This window comes from Micromys minutus, assembly GCF_963924665.1.
Source record: "Micromys minutus genome assembly, chromosome: 11".
In the NCBI taxonomy this organism is placed as follows: Eukaryota; Metazoa; Chordata; class Mammalia; order Rodentia; family Muridae; genus Micromys; species Micromys minutus.
The window spans coordinates 40,846-58,402 of NC_137980.1; the positions used below are offsets into that span (position 1 = coordinate 40,846).

The 17,557-nt window shown below is 36.9% G+C and overlaps 1 protein-coding gene across 2 annotated transcripts in view; it reads left to right on the plus strand.

The window, feature by feature from the left end:
* Positions 1-17,557, plus strand: part of ERAP1 (endoplasmic reticulum aminopeptidase 1) — a 34,831-nt gene that overhangs the window by 15,899 nt on the left and 1,375 nt on the right. For both annotated transcript variants that reach the window (XM_080925211.1, XM_080925212.1), the window contains exons 11-18: positions 1,637-1,791; positions 11,276-11,355; positions 12,096-12,279; positions 13,515-13,671; positions 14,270-14,454; positions 15,286-15,447; positions 15,936-16,076; positions 16,606-16,687. In XM_080925211.1, coding sequence (XP_080781337.1) covers positions 1,637-1,791; positions 11,276-11,355; positions 12,096-12,279; positions 13,515-13,671; positions 14,270-14,454; positions 15,286-15,447; positions 15,936-16,076; positions 16,606-16,687 — 1,146 coding nt within the window. The remainder of the gene's footprint in view (positions 1-1,636; positions 1,792-11,275; positions 11,356-12,095; positions 12,280-13,514; positions 13,672-14,269; positions 14,455-15,285; positions 15,448-15,935; positions 16,077-16,605; positions 16,688-17,557) is intronic.

The following is a 17,557-nucleotide window of genomic DNA, read 5'->3' on the forward strand; positions in this document are numbered from 1 at the left end:
TCAAATTGAACCAGGCTAACAGTCTTCTGCAAATTTTCCTAAGAATCATCTATGCATATCCCTGTCTGACTTGGCTCCAGGTCTCTACTTTTCTTTACCTTCCCTGTCTGTAATGTGTGTTGATCTTTCTGAGCTCCATGTTACTGTCAGTAGGTCAGCTAGAACAGATGTTTGATTCTGGGTAGAAGCAATCCCAGATGAGACTGTGACCCTGCCACCTTCTTGTGGCTTTCCCACCTACAGGTCTTTTCTCACCACCAGCCACTAGTGTTCTGGGATAGAATCTAGCTTTTGTGTTCCATGTCACCACCCTTGCTCACTCAAGTGATTATCATTTGATTATCTATTATTAGACTAAATTCCATGAGCCTGTTTGCTCACCTCTGTTGACAAGACATCAGGAACAAAACCAGACCTGCATTTGCTCTGAATCTACAGTTATTGGACAAATAAGTATTTTTTCTTATAAAAGATTAAAGTTATGTGCATGTCATCATTTGACTAACACTTAGTGGTTAGTATGTCCATCTGTTTTAAGCATTGCAATTATAGCATTGAACAGCAGAAAACAACAAAATAAATCTTTGTTATTGATTAAAAAATAAGAATAGTCTATGCAAAGGATGTTCAAACCTAGGGACAGAACTTCCCAAAAACACTAACTTCTTTCACTCCACTCTCCCTAAAACAATGGATTTAGGACAAGTTTCATTGTCAGGTTAGGACTCGATTATATGAGTAATTTGTAGAGCACTGCATTTGAAAAATAACAAAAGGGCAGAGAAAACTCTTAGACACTTACTGTACATCAGGCACATGTTGAATGACTAGACATATAATAGCCTTCACTTTTCTCAACAAACTGATAAACCAAATACTATGACTGTTCAGGTCTTTAAATGTGGTGATGAGAATGTGAGATCCAAATCATATGGTGGTAACTTGCAAGTCAGGGATTTAAATTCCATTTCAACTCATGTTTCAACTGGTCAGCTATCAAATATTCATGTCATCTGAGCCACAAATTTGTCTGAGTGTTTAATCTGGATTTGTGAGATATTTCCATAGACAGCTATGGATGACTAAAAATTGAACAAAATTTTATTTGCTGTATTTTAATTTCCTTGTTTTATTTGCTTTCAGAGATTAATTAAAAGTTTCTAGCTTATACAGTAAGATATTTTGTTCTTTGACTTTTCTCAAAAACATTTTCAGTACAGAGGAACACATACTTTGTATTTCCAGTTGCAGGTCAGGTACACAACATCACTGAGCTGTTACTTTAGAAGCATAGCCTATTCATGGAACAGTTTTCCCACCTTGATTGTCCAAGAGCCAGCAGCCATACTGGTTTTGAAAACCTTACTGCTTCCCCATCTCTTCTCTCATTCTCTTGAATACATGGTAGCTTGGTGTCCATGTGGTATGCCTGGACATTAGCTGCACCAAGAAGCTGTACCAATTGTCAAGACACACAAGTTTGGGGGAGACAATAGAAAGTTAGACAGTCAAGGATTAATGTTTGGGAGAGTAGGCAAGGTAAGAAGCTGGAGAACAGAGGAACCCAAGCTGAAATCCTCTCCTCAGAGGCAGATCTGAGATGATGCATCCCTCCCCTCTTTTGTCTATAAACCAGCACTGGCGTCAGGAGGTTGTAGATGTAAAGACCATGATGAACACATGGACACTGCAGAAAGGCTTTCCTCTGGTAACCATCACGGTGAGAGGGCGGCATGTGCACATGAAGCAAGAACACTACATGAAGGGTTCTGAACGCTTCCAAGAGACTGGGTAATGTTCACAGAGGGAATCTCCTTCTGGATGTGTTACAAACTTTGTTTTAAAGCCTGGACCTCACTCCTTTCCTTGAGTGCTTCAGCTGAAGTTGTGTGTTGTATACAGTTGACCTGTAGACCTACCTTTCCAAAAGGATTCAGAGACATTGAATCTATAAAGCTAACAGCCTATCATTTTTAAATTCTCATGTTTTGCAGTTTAATAAAATGTCATTTCTAGTTCCTGGCTTAAAGGCAGCTCTGATCTAAGTAAGCAGTTGCTGTGAAGACATAGTAGTCACTAACATTGATTGGATTTGACAAAAGAATTTATGTGATTTCCAAGAATTAGGGAGTATTCAGTTTTCTACTTCAGCAGTCCAAGTTACATCCTAAAAGCCCTTAACACATGCCCTCAAAGAGTATTATTAGAAATGATGTGTTGCAACTTATGAAATCAAAACAGCAAAAGTGGCAAAATTTCTATATATGTTTTATATAGATATGTATTCTATCACACTCAAGTTATGATTTTCTATGTATATATATAAAGAAAGCATTAAAATATATATAACTTATATGTAGGCAATATGAATATAATAACATATGTAATATATTACATGTATACCAAGATATATTGATAAGTTGTATTTTTTTCTTTTATTGCATATTTTTATTTACATATCAAACATTCTCCCCTTTCCTGATTTTCCCTTGGAAATCCACTATTTCATCCACCCTCCTCCTGCTTCTATTAGAATGCTCCTGCACCTGCCCACCCACTCCTTCTCACCTCCCTGCCCTGGCATACCCCTACACTAAGGTATGGAGCCTTCACAGGACCAAGGGACTCTTCTCCCATTGATGCCCAATAAGGCAATCCTTTGCTACATAAGTGGCTGGAGCCATGGGTCGCTCCATGAGTACTCTTTGGATGGTGGTTTAGTCCCTGGGAGCTCTGGGGGGGTTGGTAGGTTGATATTGATATTCTTCCTATGGGGTTGCAAACCCCTTCAGTTCTTCCACTGGGGACACTGTTTTCAGTCCAATGGCTGGCTATGAATATCCATCTCTCTATTTGTTAGGCTCTGAAAGAGCCTCTCAGGAGACAGCTATATAAGGCTACTGTCAGCATTCACTTCTTTGTATCTGCAATATTGTCTGGGTTTGGTGACTATATGGGATGGATCCCTAGGTGGGGCAGTCTCTAGATGGCCTTTCTTTCAGTCTCTGCTCTATACTTTGTTTCCACATTTTCTCCTGTGAATATTCTGTTTCATCTTCTAATAAGAACTGAAGCATCCACACTTTGGTCTTCCTACTTCTTGAGCTTCATGTGGTCTATGAATTGTATCCTGGGTATTCCTAGCTTTAGGCTAATATCCACTTGTCAGTGAGTGCATACCATCTATGTTCTTTTGTAACTGGGTTACCTAACTCAGGATGATATTTTCTAGTTCCATCCATTTACATAAGAATTTCATGAAGTCATTTTTTAAATAGCTAGTAGTACTTCATTGTATAAATGTACCAAATTTTCTGTATCCATTCCTCTGAAGGACATCTGGGTTCTTTCCTGCTTCTGGCTATTATAAATAAGGCCGTTATGAACATGGGGGAGCACATGTTCTTGTTATATGTTGGAAAATCTTTTGGGTTTATGGCCAGGAGTGGTATAGCTGTGTCCTCAGGTCATAAACCTACTATGTTTAATTTTCTGAGGAATCACCAGACTGATTTCCAAAGTGGACGAACCTGCTTGTAATCTCACCAACAAAGAAAGAGTGTTCCTGTTTCTTCACATCCTGGCCAGCATCTGCTGTCACCTGAGTTTTTTTTTTTTAACTTTATTTTAAAAAACAAAGATAAAAACATTTTAAACATTTTTGCATAAATGTATACAAATACAATTGTGTCAGTGCTTGGCTTTTTTTTTTCTTTTCTTTTTTTTTTTTTTTTTTTTACAATGAGCAAAAAGTACATGTAAAACAGGGTGTAACCCGGAATTTGTCAATGTGTTCTTGGTGTGTAAGGATTGAGCATGACATTTTTTTTTTTTTTTGTTTTGTTTTGTTTTCTTTTTTTCTTGAACTTCACACAGTCTGTGAGTTGTTTCTGGGGCAGTCCGAGCCTCTGGGGTTAGCATCCCACTATCAGTGACTGCATATTATGACTGTTCTTTTGTGACTGGGTTACCTCACTCAGGATGATATTCTCTAGATGCAGCCATTTTCTTAAGAATTTGGTTAAGTCATTGTTTCTGGTGGCTGAGTAGTATTCCATTGTGTAAATGTACCGCAATTTTTGTATCCATTCATCTTCTGAAGAACATCTGGGTTCTTTCCAGCTTCTGGCTATTATAAATAGAGCTGCTATGAACATTGTGGTGCATGTATCTTTGTTGTATATTAAAGTGTCTCTGGGATATATGCCCAGAAGTCGAATAGCTGGGTCTTCAGGTAGTACTATGTCCAATTTTCTGAGGTATGGCCAGCCTGATTTCCAGAGTGGTTGTATCAGTTTACAACCCCACCAACAGTGGAGAAGTGTTTCTCTATCTCCACAACCTCACCAGCATGTGCAGTCATCTGAGTTTTGGATCTTGGCCAATCTGACTGGTGTGAGGTGAAATCTCAGAGTTGTTTTGATTTGCATTTCCCTGATGGCTAAGGATGTTGAGCATTTCCTTAGGTGTTTCTCAGCCATTCGATATTCCTCAATTGAGAATGTTTTGTTTAGCTCTGTAACCCATTTTTTAATAGGGTTGTTTGATTCTCTGGTGTCTAGCTTTTTGAGTTCTTTGTATACCTTGGATATTAGGCCTCTATCTGATGTGGAGTTGGGAAAGATCTTTTCCCATTCTGTTGGCTGCCGTTTTGTTTTCTTGACAATGTCCTTAGCCTTACAGAAACTTTGCAATCTCATTAAGTCCCATTTGTTAATCTTTGACCTTAGAGCTTGAGCCATTGGTGTTTTGTTCAGGAAATTTTCTCCTGTGCCTATGTATTCTAAGGTTTTCCCTACTTTCTCATCTAATACTTTCAGTGTATCTGATTTAATGTGGAGATCTTTGATCCACTTACACTTGAGCTTTGTACAAGGTGAAAAGAAAGGGTTTATTTTCATTTTTTTTCATGCCGAGTGTCAGTTGGACAAGCACCATTTGTTGAATAGGCTGTCCTTTTTCCATTGAATGTTTATGGCTCCTTTGTCAAAAATCAGGTGACCATATACGTGAGGGCTCATTTCTGGATCTTCTATTCTATTCCATTGATCCATGTGCCTATTTTGGTACCAGTACCATGCAGTTTTCAGCACAATTGCCTTGTAATATAGCTTGAGGTCAGAGATAGTGATTCTCGCAGATGTTTTCTTGTTTTTGAGGGTGGATTTCGCTATTCTAGGTCTTTTGTTATTCCAGATGAAATTGCACAATGATCTTTCCAACTCATTGAAGAACTAGGTTGGAATTTTGATGGGGATTGCATTGAATCTGTAGATTGCTTTTGGTAGGATGGCCATTTTTAAAATGTTGATCTTTCCAATCCATGAGCATGGAAGATCTTTCCATTATCTGAGATCTTCCTCGATTTCCTTCTTTAGATGTTTGAATTTCTTGTTTTACAGGTCCTTCACTTGCTTAGTTAGAGTCACACCAAGGTATTTCATAGTTTTTGTGAATATTGTGTAGGGTATCTTTTCCCTAATTTCTTTCTCCACATGTTTGTCCTTTGAATATAAGAAGGCTACTGATTTGTGTGAGTTAATTTTGTATTTAGCCACTTTGCTGAACTTGTTTATCAGCTGTAGGAGTTCTCTGGTGGAATTTTTGGGGTCACTTAAGTACACAATCATGTCATCTGCAAAGAGTGATGTTTTTACTTCTTCCTTTCCGATTTGTATCCCCTGATCTCCTTTTGCTGTCTAATTGTTCCAGCCAGAACTTCCAGTACTATTTTGAATAGGTAGGGGGAGAGTGGGCAGCCCTGTCGAGTCCCTGATTTTAGTGGGATTGCTTCAAGTTTCCCACCGTTAAGTTTGATGTTGGCTGTTGGTTTGCTGTATATTGCTTTTATTATGTTTAGGTATGGACCTTGGATTCCTGTTCTTTCCAAAACATTTAACATGAAGTGGTGTTGAATTTTGTCAAATGCTTTCTCAGCATCTAGTGAGATGACCATGTGATTTTGTTCTTTCAGTTTGTTTATATGGTGGATTACATTGATGGATTTCCTTATATTAAACCATCCCTGCATCCCAGAAATGAAGCCTACTTGGTCATGGTGAATGATTGTTTTGATGTGTTCCTGGATTAGGTTTGCAAGGATTTTGTTGAGTGTTTTTGCATCAATGTTCGTAAGTGAGATTGGTCTGAAGTTCTCTTTCCTTGTAGGGTCTTTGTGTGGTTTAGGAACAAGGGTTATTGTAGCCTCAAAAAATGAGTTAGGTAGTATTCCATCTGATTCTATCTTGTGGAATAGTTTGGAGAGTATTGGTGTTATGTCCACAATAAATGTCTGATAAAATTCTGCACTGAATCCATCTGGACCTGGGCTTTTTTTGGTTGGGAGGATTTTGATGACTTCTATTTCTTTAGTTGTTATGGGATTATTTAGATGGTTTACCTGGTCCTGGTTTAACTTTAGGATCTTGTATCTATCTAGGAATTCATACATTTCCTCCAGATTTTCCAAGTTTGTGGAGTATAGATTTTTGTAGTAGGATCTGATGATTTCTTGAATTTCCTCATTTTCAGTTGTTATGTCTCCACTTTCCTTTCTGATTTTGTTAATTTGTATAATCTCTCTTTGCCCTCTAGTTAGTCTGGCTAGGGGTTTATCAATCTTGTTGATTTTCTCAAAGAACCAGCTCTTGGTTTTGTTGATTCTTTCAATGTTTCTTTTTGTTTCTCTTTGGTCTATTTATGCCCTAATGTCTACTCTTCTTGCCTGTATCTGCTTCCTTTTGTTCTAGAGCTTTTAGCTGTGCTATAAAGTTGTTGATGTATACTCTCTCCAGTTTCTTTTTGGAAGTGCTTAGGGCTATGAGTTTTCCTCTCAGTACTGCTTTCACTGCCTTCCATTAGTTTGGGTATGTTGTGTTTTCGTTTTCATTGAATTCTAGAAAATCCTTAATTTCTTTCTTTATTTCTTCTTTGACCCTGCTATCATTTAACAGAGCGTTGTGTACTTTCCATGTGTATGTGGGCTTTTTGTTTTCTTTGTTGTTGTAAAAGTCCAGCGGTAGACCATGGTGATCTGAGAGGATGCATGGGAGTATTTCAGTCTTCTTATATCGATTGAGGCTTGATCTGTGTCCAGTTATTTGGTCAATTTTCGAGAAGGTGCCATGGGGTGCTGAGAAGAAGGTGTATTTTTTTACTTTAGGATAATATGTTCTGTAGATATCTATAATGCCATTTGGTTCATAGTCTTTGCTAGTTTTACAGTGTCCTTGTTCAGTTTCTGTTTCCATGATCTGTCCATTGGAGAGAGTGGGGTATTAAAGTCTCCCACTATTATTGTGTGGGGTGAAATGTATTTTTTGAGCTTTAGTAGGGTTTCTTTTATGAATGTGGGTGCTTTTGTATTTGGAGCATATATGGTAAGGATTTGGAGTTCCTCCTGACAGATTTCCCCTGTAATGAGTAAAAAGTGTCCTTCCTTATCTTTTTTGATAACTTTTGGTTGGAAATTTACTTTACTAGATATTAGAATAGCCACTCCAGCTTGCTTCTTAGGGCTGTTTGCTTGGAAGTTTTTTTCCCACCATTTTATTCTGAGATAGTGTCTGTCTTTGTCTCTGAGATGAGTTTCCTGCATGCAGCAAAATGCTGCATTTTGTTTATATACCAGTCTGATAGCCTATGTCTCTTTATTGGGGAGTTGAGTCCATTTATGTTAATAGATATCAAGGAATAGTGGTTTCTTTTTCTTGCTATTATTGCTTTTGTAGGTTGAGTTGTGTCTGTGTCTTTTTCTTCTTTTGGTTTTCTTGCTTAGGAGTTTTCTTGTTTTTACTAGGATGTAGTTACCCTCATTGTATTGGGGTTTCCACCTATAATTCGTTGTAGTGGTGGGTTTGTGGTCAGATATTGTATAAATTTAGATTTGCCTTGAAATATCTTCATCTCTCCATCTATGGTGATTGATAGTTTTGCTGGGTATAGCAGCTTGGGCTGGTACTTGTGCTCTCTTAGGGTCTGCATGATGTCTGTCCAGGCTCTTCTAGCTTTCATAGTCTCTGTTGATAAATCAGGTGTGATTCTGATTGGTCTGCCTTTATATGTTACCTGACCTTTTTCTCTTACTGCTTTTAGTATTCTTTCTTTGCTTTGGGCACTTGGTGTTTTGACTATTATGTGTCAGGAGGTATTTCTTTTCTGGTCCAACCTATTTGGAGTTCTGAAGGCTTCTTTTATGCTTGTGGTCATCTCATTCTTAAGGGTAGGGAAGTTTTCTTCTACAATTTTGTTGAAGATATTTACTGTGCCTCTTAGTTGATATTCTTCTCCCTCTTCTATTCCTATTATCCTTAGGTTTTGTCTTCTCATTGTGTCCTGGATCTCCTGGACATTTTCAGTCAGGAGCTTTTTGGTTTTTGCATCTTCTCTGGCTGTTTTGTCTATGTTTACAATGTTGTCTTCTGCCCCCGAGATTCTCTCTTCCATCTCTTGTAATCTATTGGAAATGCTTGCTTCTGTGACTCCTGATTTCTTTTATAGGTGTTCTACCTCTAGAGTTATCTCTTTTAGTGTTTTCTTTATTGTGTCAATTTCCATTTTAAATTCCTTCTTCCATTCCTTCATCTCTTTGGTTCTGTTTTCCTCTAGTTCTTTGAGTTCTTGGAGTGTTTTTCTTGTTTCCTCTTTAAAAGCTTCTGATTCTTTTTGCTTTTCCTCCCGTTCTTGTTTAAGGATCTCTATCAGCGTCTTGAGGTATGATTTTAGGTCTTCTCTTTCTGGAGTTTTTGGCATTCCAGTGTTTGCTGTTATGGGAGAACTGGGTACTGCTGTTGCCAGGTTTTCTTGGTTTCCTTGGGATATACTCTTTCGCTTTCCTCTTGCCATCTTGTTGTCAGTGATATGTTCTTGCCTTTTCCTTGTATCTGGTCTGTGTCCCTGGATCTCCACTGGTTCAGGTGGTGGATGGTCCGAACCCTCTTCTGCACCCCAAAGCCGCCGGGTGGGAACAGGGGTCCCAGTGCTAGGTTCCTGGTCCCTGGATCAGGCAGGGCAGGGGCGCGCTTTCTGTGCACACTCGGCAGAGATCTTTCTGCTCCCTGGCTGCCCAGATCCCCTAATCACCAGTCTTTAAACGTTTGGGAACTGCTGGTCCAGGTGGCAGATGGGCCGAGCCCTGTTCTCTTTTCTTTTCTTTTTTTAATCTTAGCCATTCTGATTGATGTGATGTGAAATCTCAGGATTGTTTTGATTTGCATTTCCCTAATAACTAGGGATTTTGAACATTTCTTTGGGTGCTTTCAGGCCATTGCTATTCTTCACTTGAGGATTCTTTAGTTCTTTCCCCAAATTTTAATAGGATTATTTGATTCTCTGGAGTCTAACTTCTTTAGTTTTTTGTATGTATTGGATACTACCCCTTAATCAGTGTAGGATTGGTAAAAATCTTTTTCCAATCTGTTGGTTGACATTTTGTTCTATTTGACAGTGTCTTTTGCCTCATAGAAGCTTTGCAATTTTATGAGGTCCTGTTTGTCTATTCTTGATCTTAGAGCATAAGCCATTGGTGTTCTGCTTGGGAAATTTTTCCCTGTGTCATGTGTTTGAGGCTTTTCCCGACTTTCTTTATTATATTCAGTGTATCTTGTTTTATGTGTAGGTCTTTGATCTAGTAGGACTTCAGCTTTGTACAGGGAGTTAAGAATGGATCAATTTACATTCTTCTGCATGCTGAGAACCAGTTGAACCAGCACCATTGGTTGACAATGCTCTTTTTGCCACTGGATGGTTTTAGCTCCTTTGTCAAAGATCAAGTGTGTGGGTTCATTTCTGGGTTTTCAATTCTATTCTATTGACCTACCTGCCTGTCTCTCTACCAATACCATACTGTTTTTATCATCAATGCTCTGTTACATAGTTTGAGGTAAGAGATCATGTGCCCCCCCCCCGAAGTTCTTTTATTATTGAGAATAGTTTTTGCTCTCTGGGATTTTTTGTTATTCCAAATGAATTTGCAGATTGCTCTTTCTAACTCTACAAAGAATTGAGTTGGGATTTTGAATCTGTAGATTGCTTTAGCCAAGATGGCCATTTTTACTATATTAATTATGCCAATTCCATGAGCATGGGAGATCTTTTCATATTCTGAGGTCTTCTTTGATTCTTTCTTCATAGACTTGAAATTCTTGTCATCCAGATCTTTAAGTTTCTTGGTTAGGGTCCAAGGTATTTTACATTATTTGTGACTATTGTAAAGGGTGTCATTTCTCTAAGTTCTTTTTCAGTCTGTTTATCTTTCACACAGAGGAAAGCTACTGATTTGTTTGAGTTAATTTCATATCCAGTCACATTGCTGAAGTCATTAGATTTAGGAGTTCTATGATGGAATTTTTGGGGTCACTTAAGTATACTATCATATCATCGGCAAATAGTGTTATTTTAACTTCTTCCTTTCCAGTTTGTTTCCCTTTGACCCCCTTTTGTAGTCTAATTACTCTGGCTAGGACTTCTAGTACTATATTGAATAGATGAGATAGGGAGAGAGATAGGGAGAGAGTGGGCACCCTTGTCTAGTCACTGATTTCAGTGGGATTGTTTCAGATTTCTCTCCATTTAATTTGATTTTGGCTACTGGTTTGCTGTATATTGCTTTTACTGTGTTTAGGTAAAATAATTCACTTATAATCATAGCAAATTTTCAAAATTAGGAAATAAACTTGACAAAATATCATAATTTAGACTATAAAGCATATTCAGTTTTTCCAGTTGTCAGAAAATGTCTTTATGTCAAAGTGAAAAAATCCTGCTTCCAAATTTCATACATTTCATATTTGATTGCCACATGATTTTGGTTTCTCCCTTTTTGCAGCAATTCTCCAGTCCTGTGTTTCTTGATATTTTTTCTCCAGTTTAGGCCACTTACTTTGCTAGAATTTCCTTCAATGTATGTTTTCTCCTACTGTTTCTTCTTGATGAAATTCAGGGTGTTTAGAGAAACTTCACAGAAGAGAAGTGACATCTGTGTTTTTTGTATATGATTAAGGAGTAATGCCAGTCTGTGTCATTACTAGTGGTGATTATTTGAGGTTAAGCTTGGAATACTAGTCATTAATCACTTGAGTTTGCTTTTTTATTTCTACTGTAGGGTCTGTGAAAGACTCACAGTAGTTCAGCTGGAAGTCAGGCTCAGCATACTAACAGGTCTTGACATAACATTCTCAATGCCATTCTGTATCATACTAGCCTGTCACATGATGGGTAGGTGTTTTAAAAGCTGCTCGTCATATGAGCAATGTATATTTGCTTTTTCTTTTTATAGGTATCTGTGGCATGTTCCCCTGACATTCATTACCAGCAAATCAGATTCAGTCCAGAGATTTTTGCTGAAGACAAAGACAGGTACTTTATTATAGAAATAATTAGTTTAAGAAGTACAAAATATAGAAATGGGTAGAAATTAACTATCAAGCTTTAGCTATTGATTTTGGTAAAAAGGAAAGGGAATAGGTTTAGAATACTTGCTGGACTTGGAAGATGACTCAGTTGGTAGAGTGTTTATCTTGTAAGTGTGAGAACTTAAGCTTGAGCTCCAAAACTAATCCTAAAATCTAAAAATGAATGTTGCAGTATATGGTTGTGACCCTGGTACTGGAAAGGTGAAAACAGAAAAATACTAACTAGCAAGTCCAAGGCCAGTGACTGTTCCTAATCTCATCTCCTTCCTGACTCCCCCAAATGTCCAGAATCTGAGGAATAGCCAATATCATCCTGTGTTTCCTCCCAACCCTCACAAATAAAAATTCAAATACTCAATGAGGATGGGTTTTTAAAAACGAAATATCATGATATAAATTTGAACAGTTAAGTGCTATAACATTGAAAAAATAGATTAACAATGAAAATTTGCATTAATTTGTTAATAATATTGGGAAATATATGTTGATCAGAAATGAGGTTGAAATATTTCTATAGATTTATAAATATCACAGAATCTGTATATTACGCCTCTATTGACACTTGTCTTCTGGGTTGCTGTGCTCTAATTTCTACAAAAAACAAATGCTCTCCATTTTTTCAGTATTAGAGTTTTCTTCCATACACAGAGTAGATGGTTCTGAGATTTATTCTATCTGCTATAGATGTGGTCATCCTCCCAGAAGCAGTGCAGTGGATCAAATTCAATGTGGGAATGAATGGCTATTACATTGTGCATTATGAGGCTGATGGATGGACTTCTCTGAGTGATCTTTTAAAAGAAGCACATACAACAATCAGCAGTAATGATCGAGCAAGTCTCATCAACAATGCCTTTCAGCTGGTCAGGTAATATAGGCTATGTAAAGTTGTGGTTTATTTCTGAAAACAGTTGTTACTGTTCAAATACTTAGTTTCTAGAGATGACAATAAATGATTGATTGCTAATGAGAATTTGGAAAGGCATCCCATCTTCAAGTTCTCCCAACAGGGCAACATAGCTTTCAAACTTATGCTTAACATCTGATATTTAACTGCTAGCTGATATAAAATACAAAATCAGTATTTGAATCTTTCTCATTAAGAACTAAAATCAGGCTGAGGCAAATGTGTAGAAAAGCTTGAGACTGCATCCTATTGAGCTCCTTTGCCTGTTCATATAGCTTTGTTCTGAAACTTTGCTGGCCATGATATAGGAGATAGATTTTGTCCCATGCTAAGTCCTTAACATTCTTGAAGCCTTCTTGTGAAACTAAGTAATGCAGGTCCAGTTTTACATTGCAGTTTACATTGCAGCTATTTTAGCAAATAAGAGATTTCTTTTAAAGATAATAATTTTCATGGCATCTTTATGGAATATGGTTTATGTAATTTGGCTTATCAAATGATCTTTGATGAACTGAGGCTGGAGTGAACATTATTATTCATTCTTTCCTGTCTTAGAATGGGAAAGAAATTAATTTTCAAGCTTGAATTATGAATGTCTATCATTTAGCCAGTGATGAAGTTCTAAAAGAGCCATGTGGGTGGAACGAGACAGCTCTATATTCTCAGATGTAAATTTAGTCTCTTTACTTCTGGTTCTCTTATTACTTATATGAGCCTCCCAAGGTGATAAAAGCAGGGAGAAATTAAAGAATGCTTAATCAGTTGCTTTTTACTTAAGTTCCTTTTCATGGCCTATTACTCTAGAACTTTAGAGTGTGGTCTGATATCCAGTTTATTTTTAACAGAAATGATGAATGTATGACAGGGATTTTTACTTTTTATAAGTAGCAATCTCCCTGGTCTGACTCCCTTGATTTTGGATTGAAGTTCTAAGCTTAGTCTGAAACTTCAACACACAGTTTGATATATTCTATGTGAAGACACTAACATGAGCCATTTTCTCCTAGCAACAGGGTGGACTTTGCTCTGTAATTGTGACTCTTCTTCCCCTGTGTTATCTTGTGTGTGACAGAAGCAATTCTAATGCAAAGTCATTATTTATATATGTTGGCTGTTTTGCTAAAAGATTTCTGTAATATATATTGAAGCAAAAATATGATTTTTCATAAACCTTAATCATATTATTTCTTGCTCAGCATTGGAAAATTATCAATTGAAAAAGCCCTGGATTTAAGCCTGTACTTGAAAAATGAAACTGAAATTATGCCCATATTCCAAGGTTTGAATGAACTGATACCTATGTATAAGTTAATGGAGAAAAGAGATATGATTGAGGTGGAAACTCAATTCAAGGTAAAGTCTGAGATGATGAGTAAAATACCAAAATATTTATTTTATCTTGTTGATGAAAGAGTGCTTATTCTCTGTTTAAATATAACATAAACAGATACACAGATATGTCCTCCTATACATTAAAGAAAAGCAAATAAAAATTGTTTGGATTAACTAGCAAATGTTAGGTTTGTACGAAATACAAATAGTTATTAGATTCTGTAATTTCATGTTTTTTTCTCTTATAAGTATTTTATTTTACTTGACTTATCTCCTATGATTACTAATCCTGATATTTTCCAGGACTCTGTTTATCCTGATTTAAGTAGATAAGACACCTTTAGAAAAGATTACTGTGAAAATATTGAAGTCATTTTTTGTCCATCTTATAACTAAATTAAATAGAGTTTCTGGCTTTTAAAGGAATGGGGTTGAGCTTTAAGGATTAATTACCATCTGATTTTCTTTTTTCTTAAAAGGAGACCATTTACTCAGCATTATTAAAATACATTCAATATGTATTTACGTGATGTTTCTCATCACCTCTAGCCTATGTGAATTTGAAATGCTCTGTGACACTGCTCATAATACCTGACACTGCTCCTGCTGTGTTCCACAGGACTTCCTCCTCAGGCTGCTGAAGGGCCTTATTGATAAGCAGACTTGGACAGATGAAGGCTCTGTCTCAGAGAGGATGCTCAGAAGCCAGCTCCTCCTCCTTGCATGTGTGCGCAGGTATCAGCCTTGTGTGCAGAGGGCAGAGCGGTATTTCAGAGAGTGGAAGGCATCTAATGGAAACATGAGGTCAGTTCCCACTGAACATGCAGTCCAGCCCATTGATGTAAAGGCTATCCTTTACATCATCCTTCCTGTTCATTGTCCTTGGTGCTGCATCTGGGAAAAACTGAGTAGATGAGACTTCTGTACTGTACCTTTTTGGAAAATAAACTGCCTTGTAAAATTTATATTTTCTAACTTTATACCTTAAGAAATACAACAAAGAATTTCTGTGCCTAAAAATCAAATTTTTGGGGAGTTAGAACATGGTGACAGTAATTCCCACTTTGTATAGTGTGTATAAATTAGCTGAACTGATGTGGCTATGCCAGGCTGAGACAGAGACAGTAGATTTTACACAAGTTTCTCTCTCCAAAACCCATGCCCACAATACATAGTTATTGTTCACACTGGGAAAGATGAACATTGTCTGGAATCTCTACTCTTGGTAGGCATCAATCCTTCTGTGTTTGGAACTTAATGGTGTCCAAGAATCATTTATGGCAATAATCTGAATATTTGGCTTTAAAGGACATGTTTACTAACTAACCATAATGCTGTAGAAATTACTGACTTTTCCTCATGAAATAAAATTTGAGTCTCAGTTGAATTTCTTTTACATCATTTAAAAAATATACTATGCATTTATGCATAACATTTGTTATTGTATTTCTGAGGCTGCTCAAATCTAATTTTAGACATTCTCTTTTGCTTCTTTCCATAAAGTGTAACAGAAAAAAATGGTAGTTTGTTTTCAGTAGTGTACCTGTCAGTGTGGAATTAGTTCACAGTTGGTCCTCATGTATCCAAGAGCACTTGGTCTGTCTCAGGATCTAAAATGTTTATTCTTTCTTACAGCCTCCCTACTGATGTGACCTTGGCAGTGTTTGCTGTCGGGGCCCAGAACACAGAAGGCTGGGATTTTCTTTATAGTAAATATCAGTCTTCTTTGTTTAGTACAGAGAAAAGCCAAATTGAATTTTCCCTCTGCACAAGCCAAGACCCAGAAAAACTTCAGTGGTGAGTCATGCATTGATGTCCATGGAAATCATGGATGGCCAAGGGAATTTGAATGGCATAGGGTTATTCTGGCACCTGTTTTAGCTCTATTGCTCAGGACTTATTTCTTCTGCTAGAAACACCATGCAAGTGGGCATATACTTAATGAGGATGCCAAGTAACTAGAACCAAGTATTGGGAAAATATTTAAGGACTATGTATTGTGTGTCTTTACAACAGGAACACACTTGAAATATTTAGAGATACTCTAGAAACTGTTCTTTTGTTGAAATGAGAGGCTATATAGTGTGGGTCTTTTAAATGCTATATAAATATTAGCTTTTAATCATGTTGCTACAGTGGGTTTATTAAGACACTACCAATTTACCTTTGGGGACTTTATGATTAGCTAACCAAATTCTTCATTTATAAGTTATTTTATTGAAGATTTTGTAGGTCTTCAATCACTTATAATTCATTACTAACATTTCTTCCTCTGATCTTTAAAGGCTTCTAGACCAAAGTTTTAAGGGAGAGATAATAAAAACTCAGGAATTCCCACATATTCTCACACTCATTGGCAGAAACCCAGTGGGTTATCCATTGGCCTGGAAGTTTCTGAGGGAAAACTGGAATAAGCTTATACAGAAGTAAGTAGTATCAAAAGCTGCAGTGGGATTGGATGCATTTTCACCATACCCCTTTTTACGTGTGTGTGTGTGTGTGTGTGTGTGTGTGTGTGTGTGTGTGTGTGTGTGTGTTTGTGTGTGTGTGTGTGTGTGTGTGTGTGTGCATGCTTAACCTTTGGTATTTATATGAAGGAGTTCATATGCTGAAGATAACTTTTCAAATTAAAATATCCTTATTTAAAAGTTTAGTCCACTGCTAACCCTCACTCTGGACAATAAACCTTCCTGTCGGCTTCTTCATATACTCTTTGGTTGCCTGAAACCTTCCTCCTCCAAGGTCAGTGTAGCTTTCTTTTAACTCATTCAGCCCTGTGTATAGCTGCCATTTGTTTCAGATTCTTAGTCTTTTACTTAGTTATTGGTATGGATCATATTTTTACAAATAGATTGTTTAAATATTATAGGATATATAAGATAATATATATAATATATATATATATTATATATATATATTATATATATTGACTGAACATCTTTTGGCATTTTCTAGGTTTGAACTTGGCTCATCGTCCATATCTCACATGGTAATGGGAACAACAGACCAGTTTTCCACCAGAGAACGTCTTGAAGAGGTAAAGGGGTGTGTGTATGTGTGACAGAGAAATTCTCTTTTAAATTTGACAGGCATTTAGCTATTAAACATGGGCAGGAACAAAAGTTGTGGCACACTGAGAATGAATCTTGTCATTTAGATGCAATTTTTAAGGTCCAATGTGTAACAAGTTTTTCTCTGCAAGTGTAAGCTTGGACTTTGCCAGGTGTGATAGCATATGTTTTAAATCCATGCACCCTGGAGGCAGCAGCAGGCAGATACCTATCTGTTAAAAGCCAACTTGGTCTACAAAGCAAATTCCAGGCCAGTCAATACTACACAGTAACACCTTGTCTCAAAAAAAAAACCCCAAACAAACAAACAAACAAAAACAACAACAAAAACTTTCAGCTTAAAAAACAACAACAAAATTGGTCCTTATTTAAAGATATTAAAAGTGAATGCTAGAGGTTTGAACAGCTGATGTGACCAGCTATGGTGGAAGAAGCAGAGAGGTTTCAGGTGCTTCAGTATCCAAAGTTATGTTTCTCTTCTCACTTGTAATATTCTATACTTTATGATTCTTCACCAATCTATAAAATCCACCTGTGAAATAAATATTAAAGAATGAAAACCGTATAGAAGATAGAAGTATGAGGACCTACATTGAAGGTATTTATTACAATGACCTTGAACAATTATCATATAGTTCTTAGTGCTGAGGCAAAATAAGAAATTGCTATGAAACTGGATGGTGAGAGGGAACATGAGACATACATATATTCTACAAAAGGAGATGTTCTTAGTGATGTGTATGTAAGTTGACTATTCAGGTGTATCAGTGTGGCGGAAGACACAGTCTATGGTTAGGGGAAATGTTTAGAGCTGGCTTTGCTAAAGCTTGTATGGA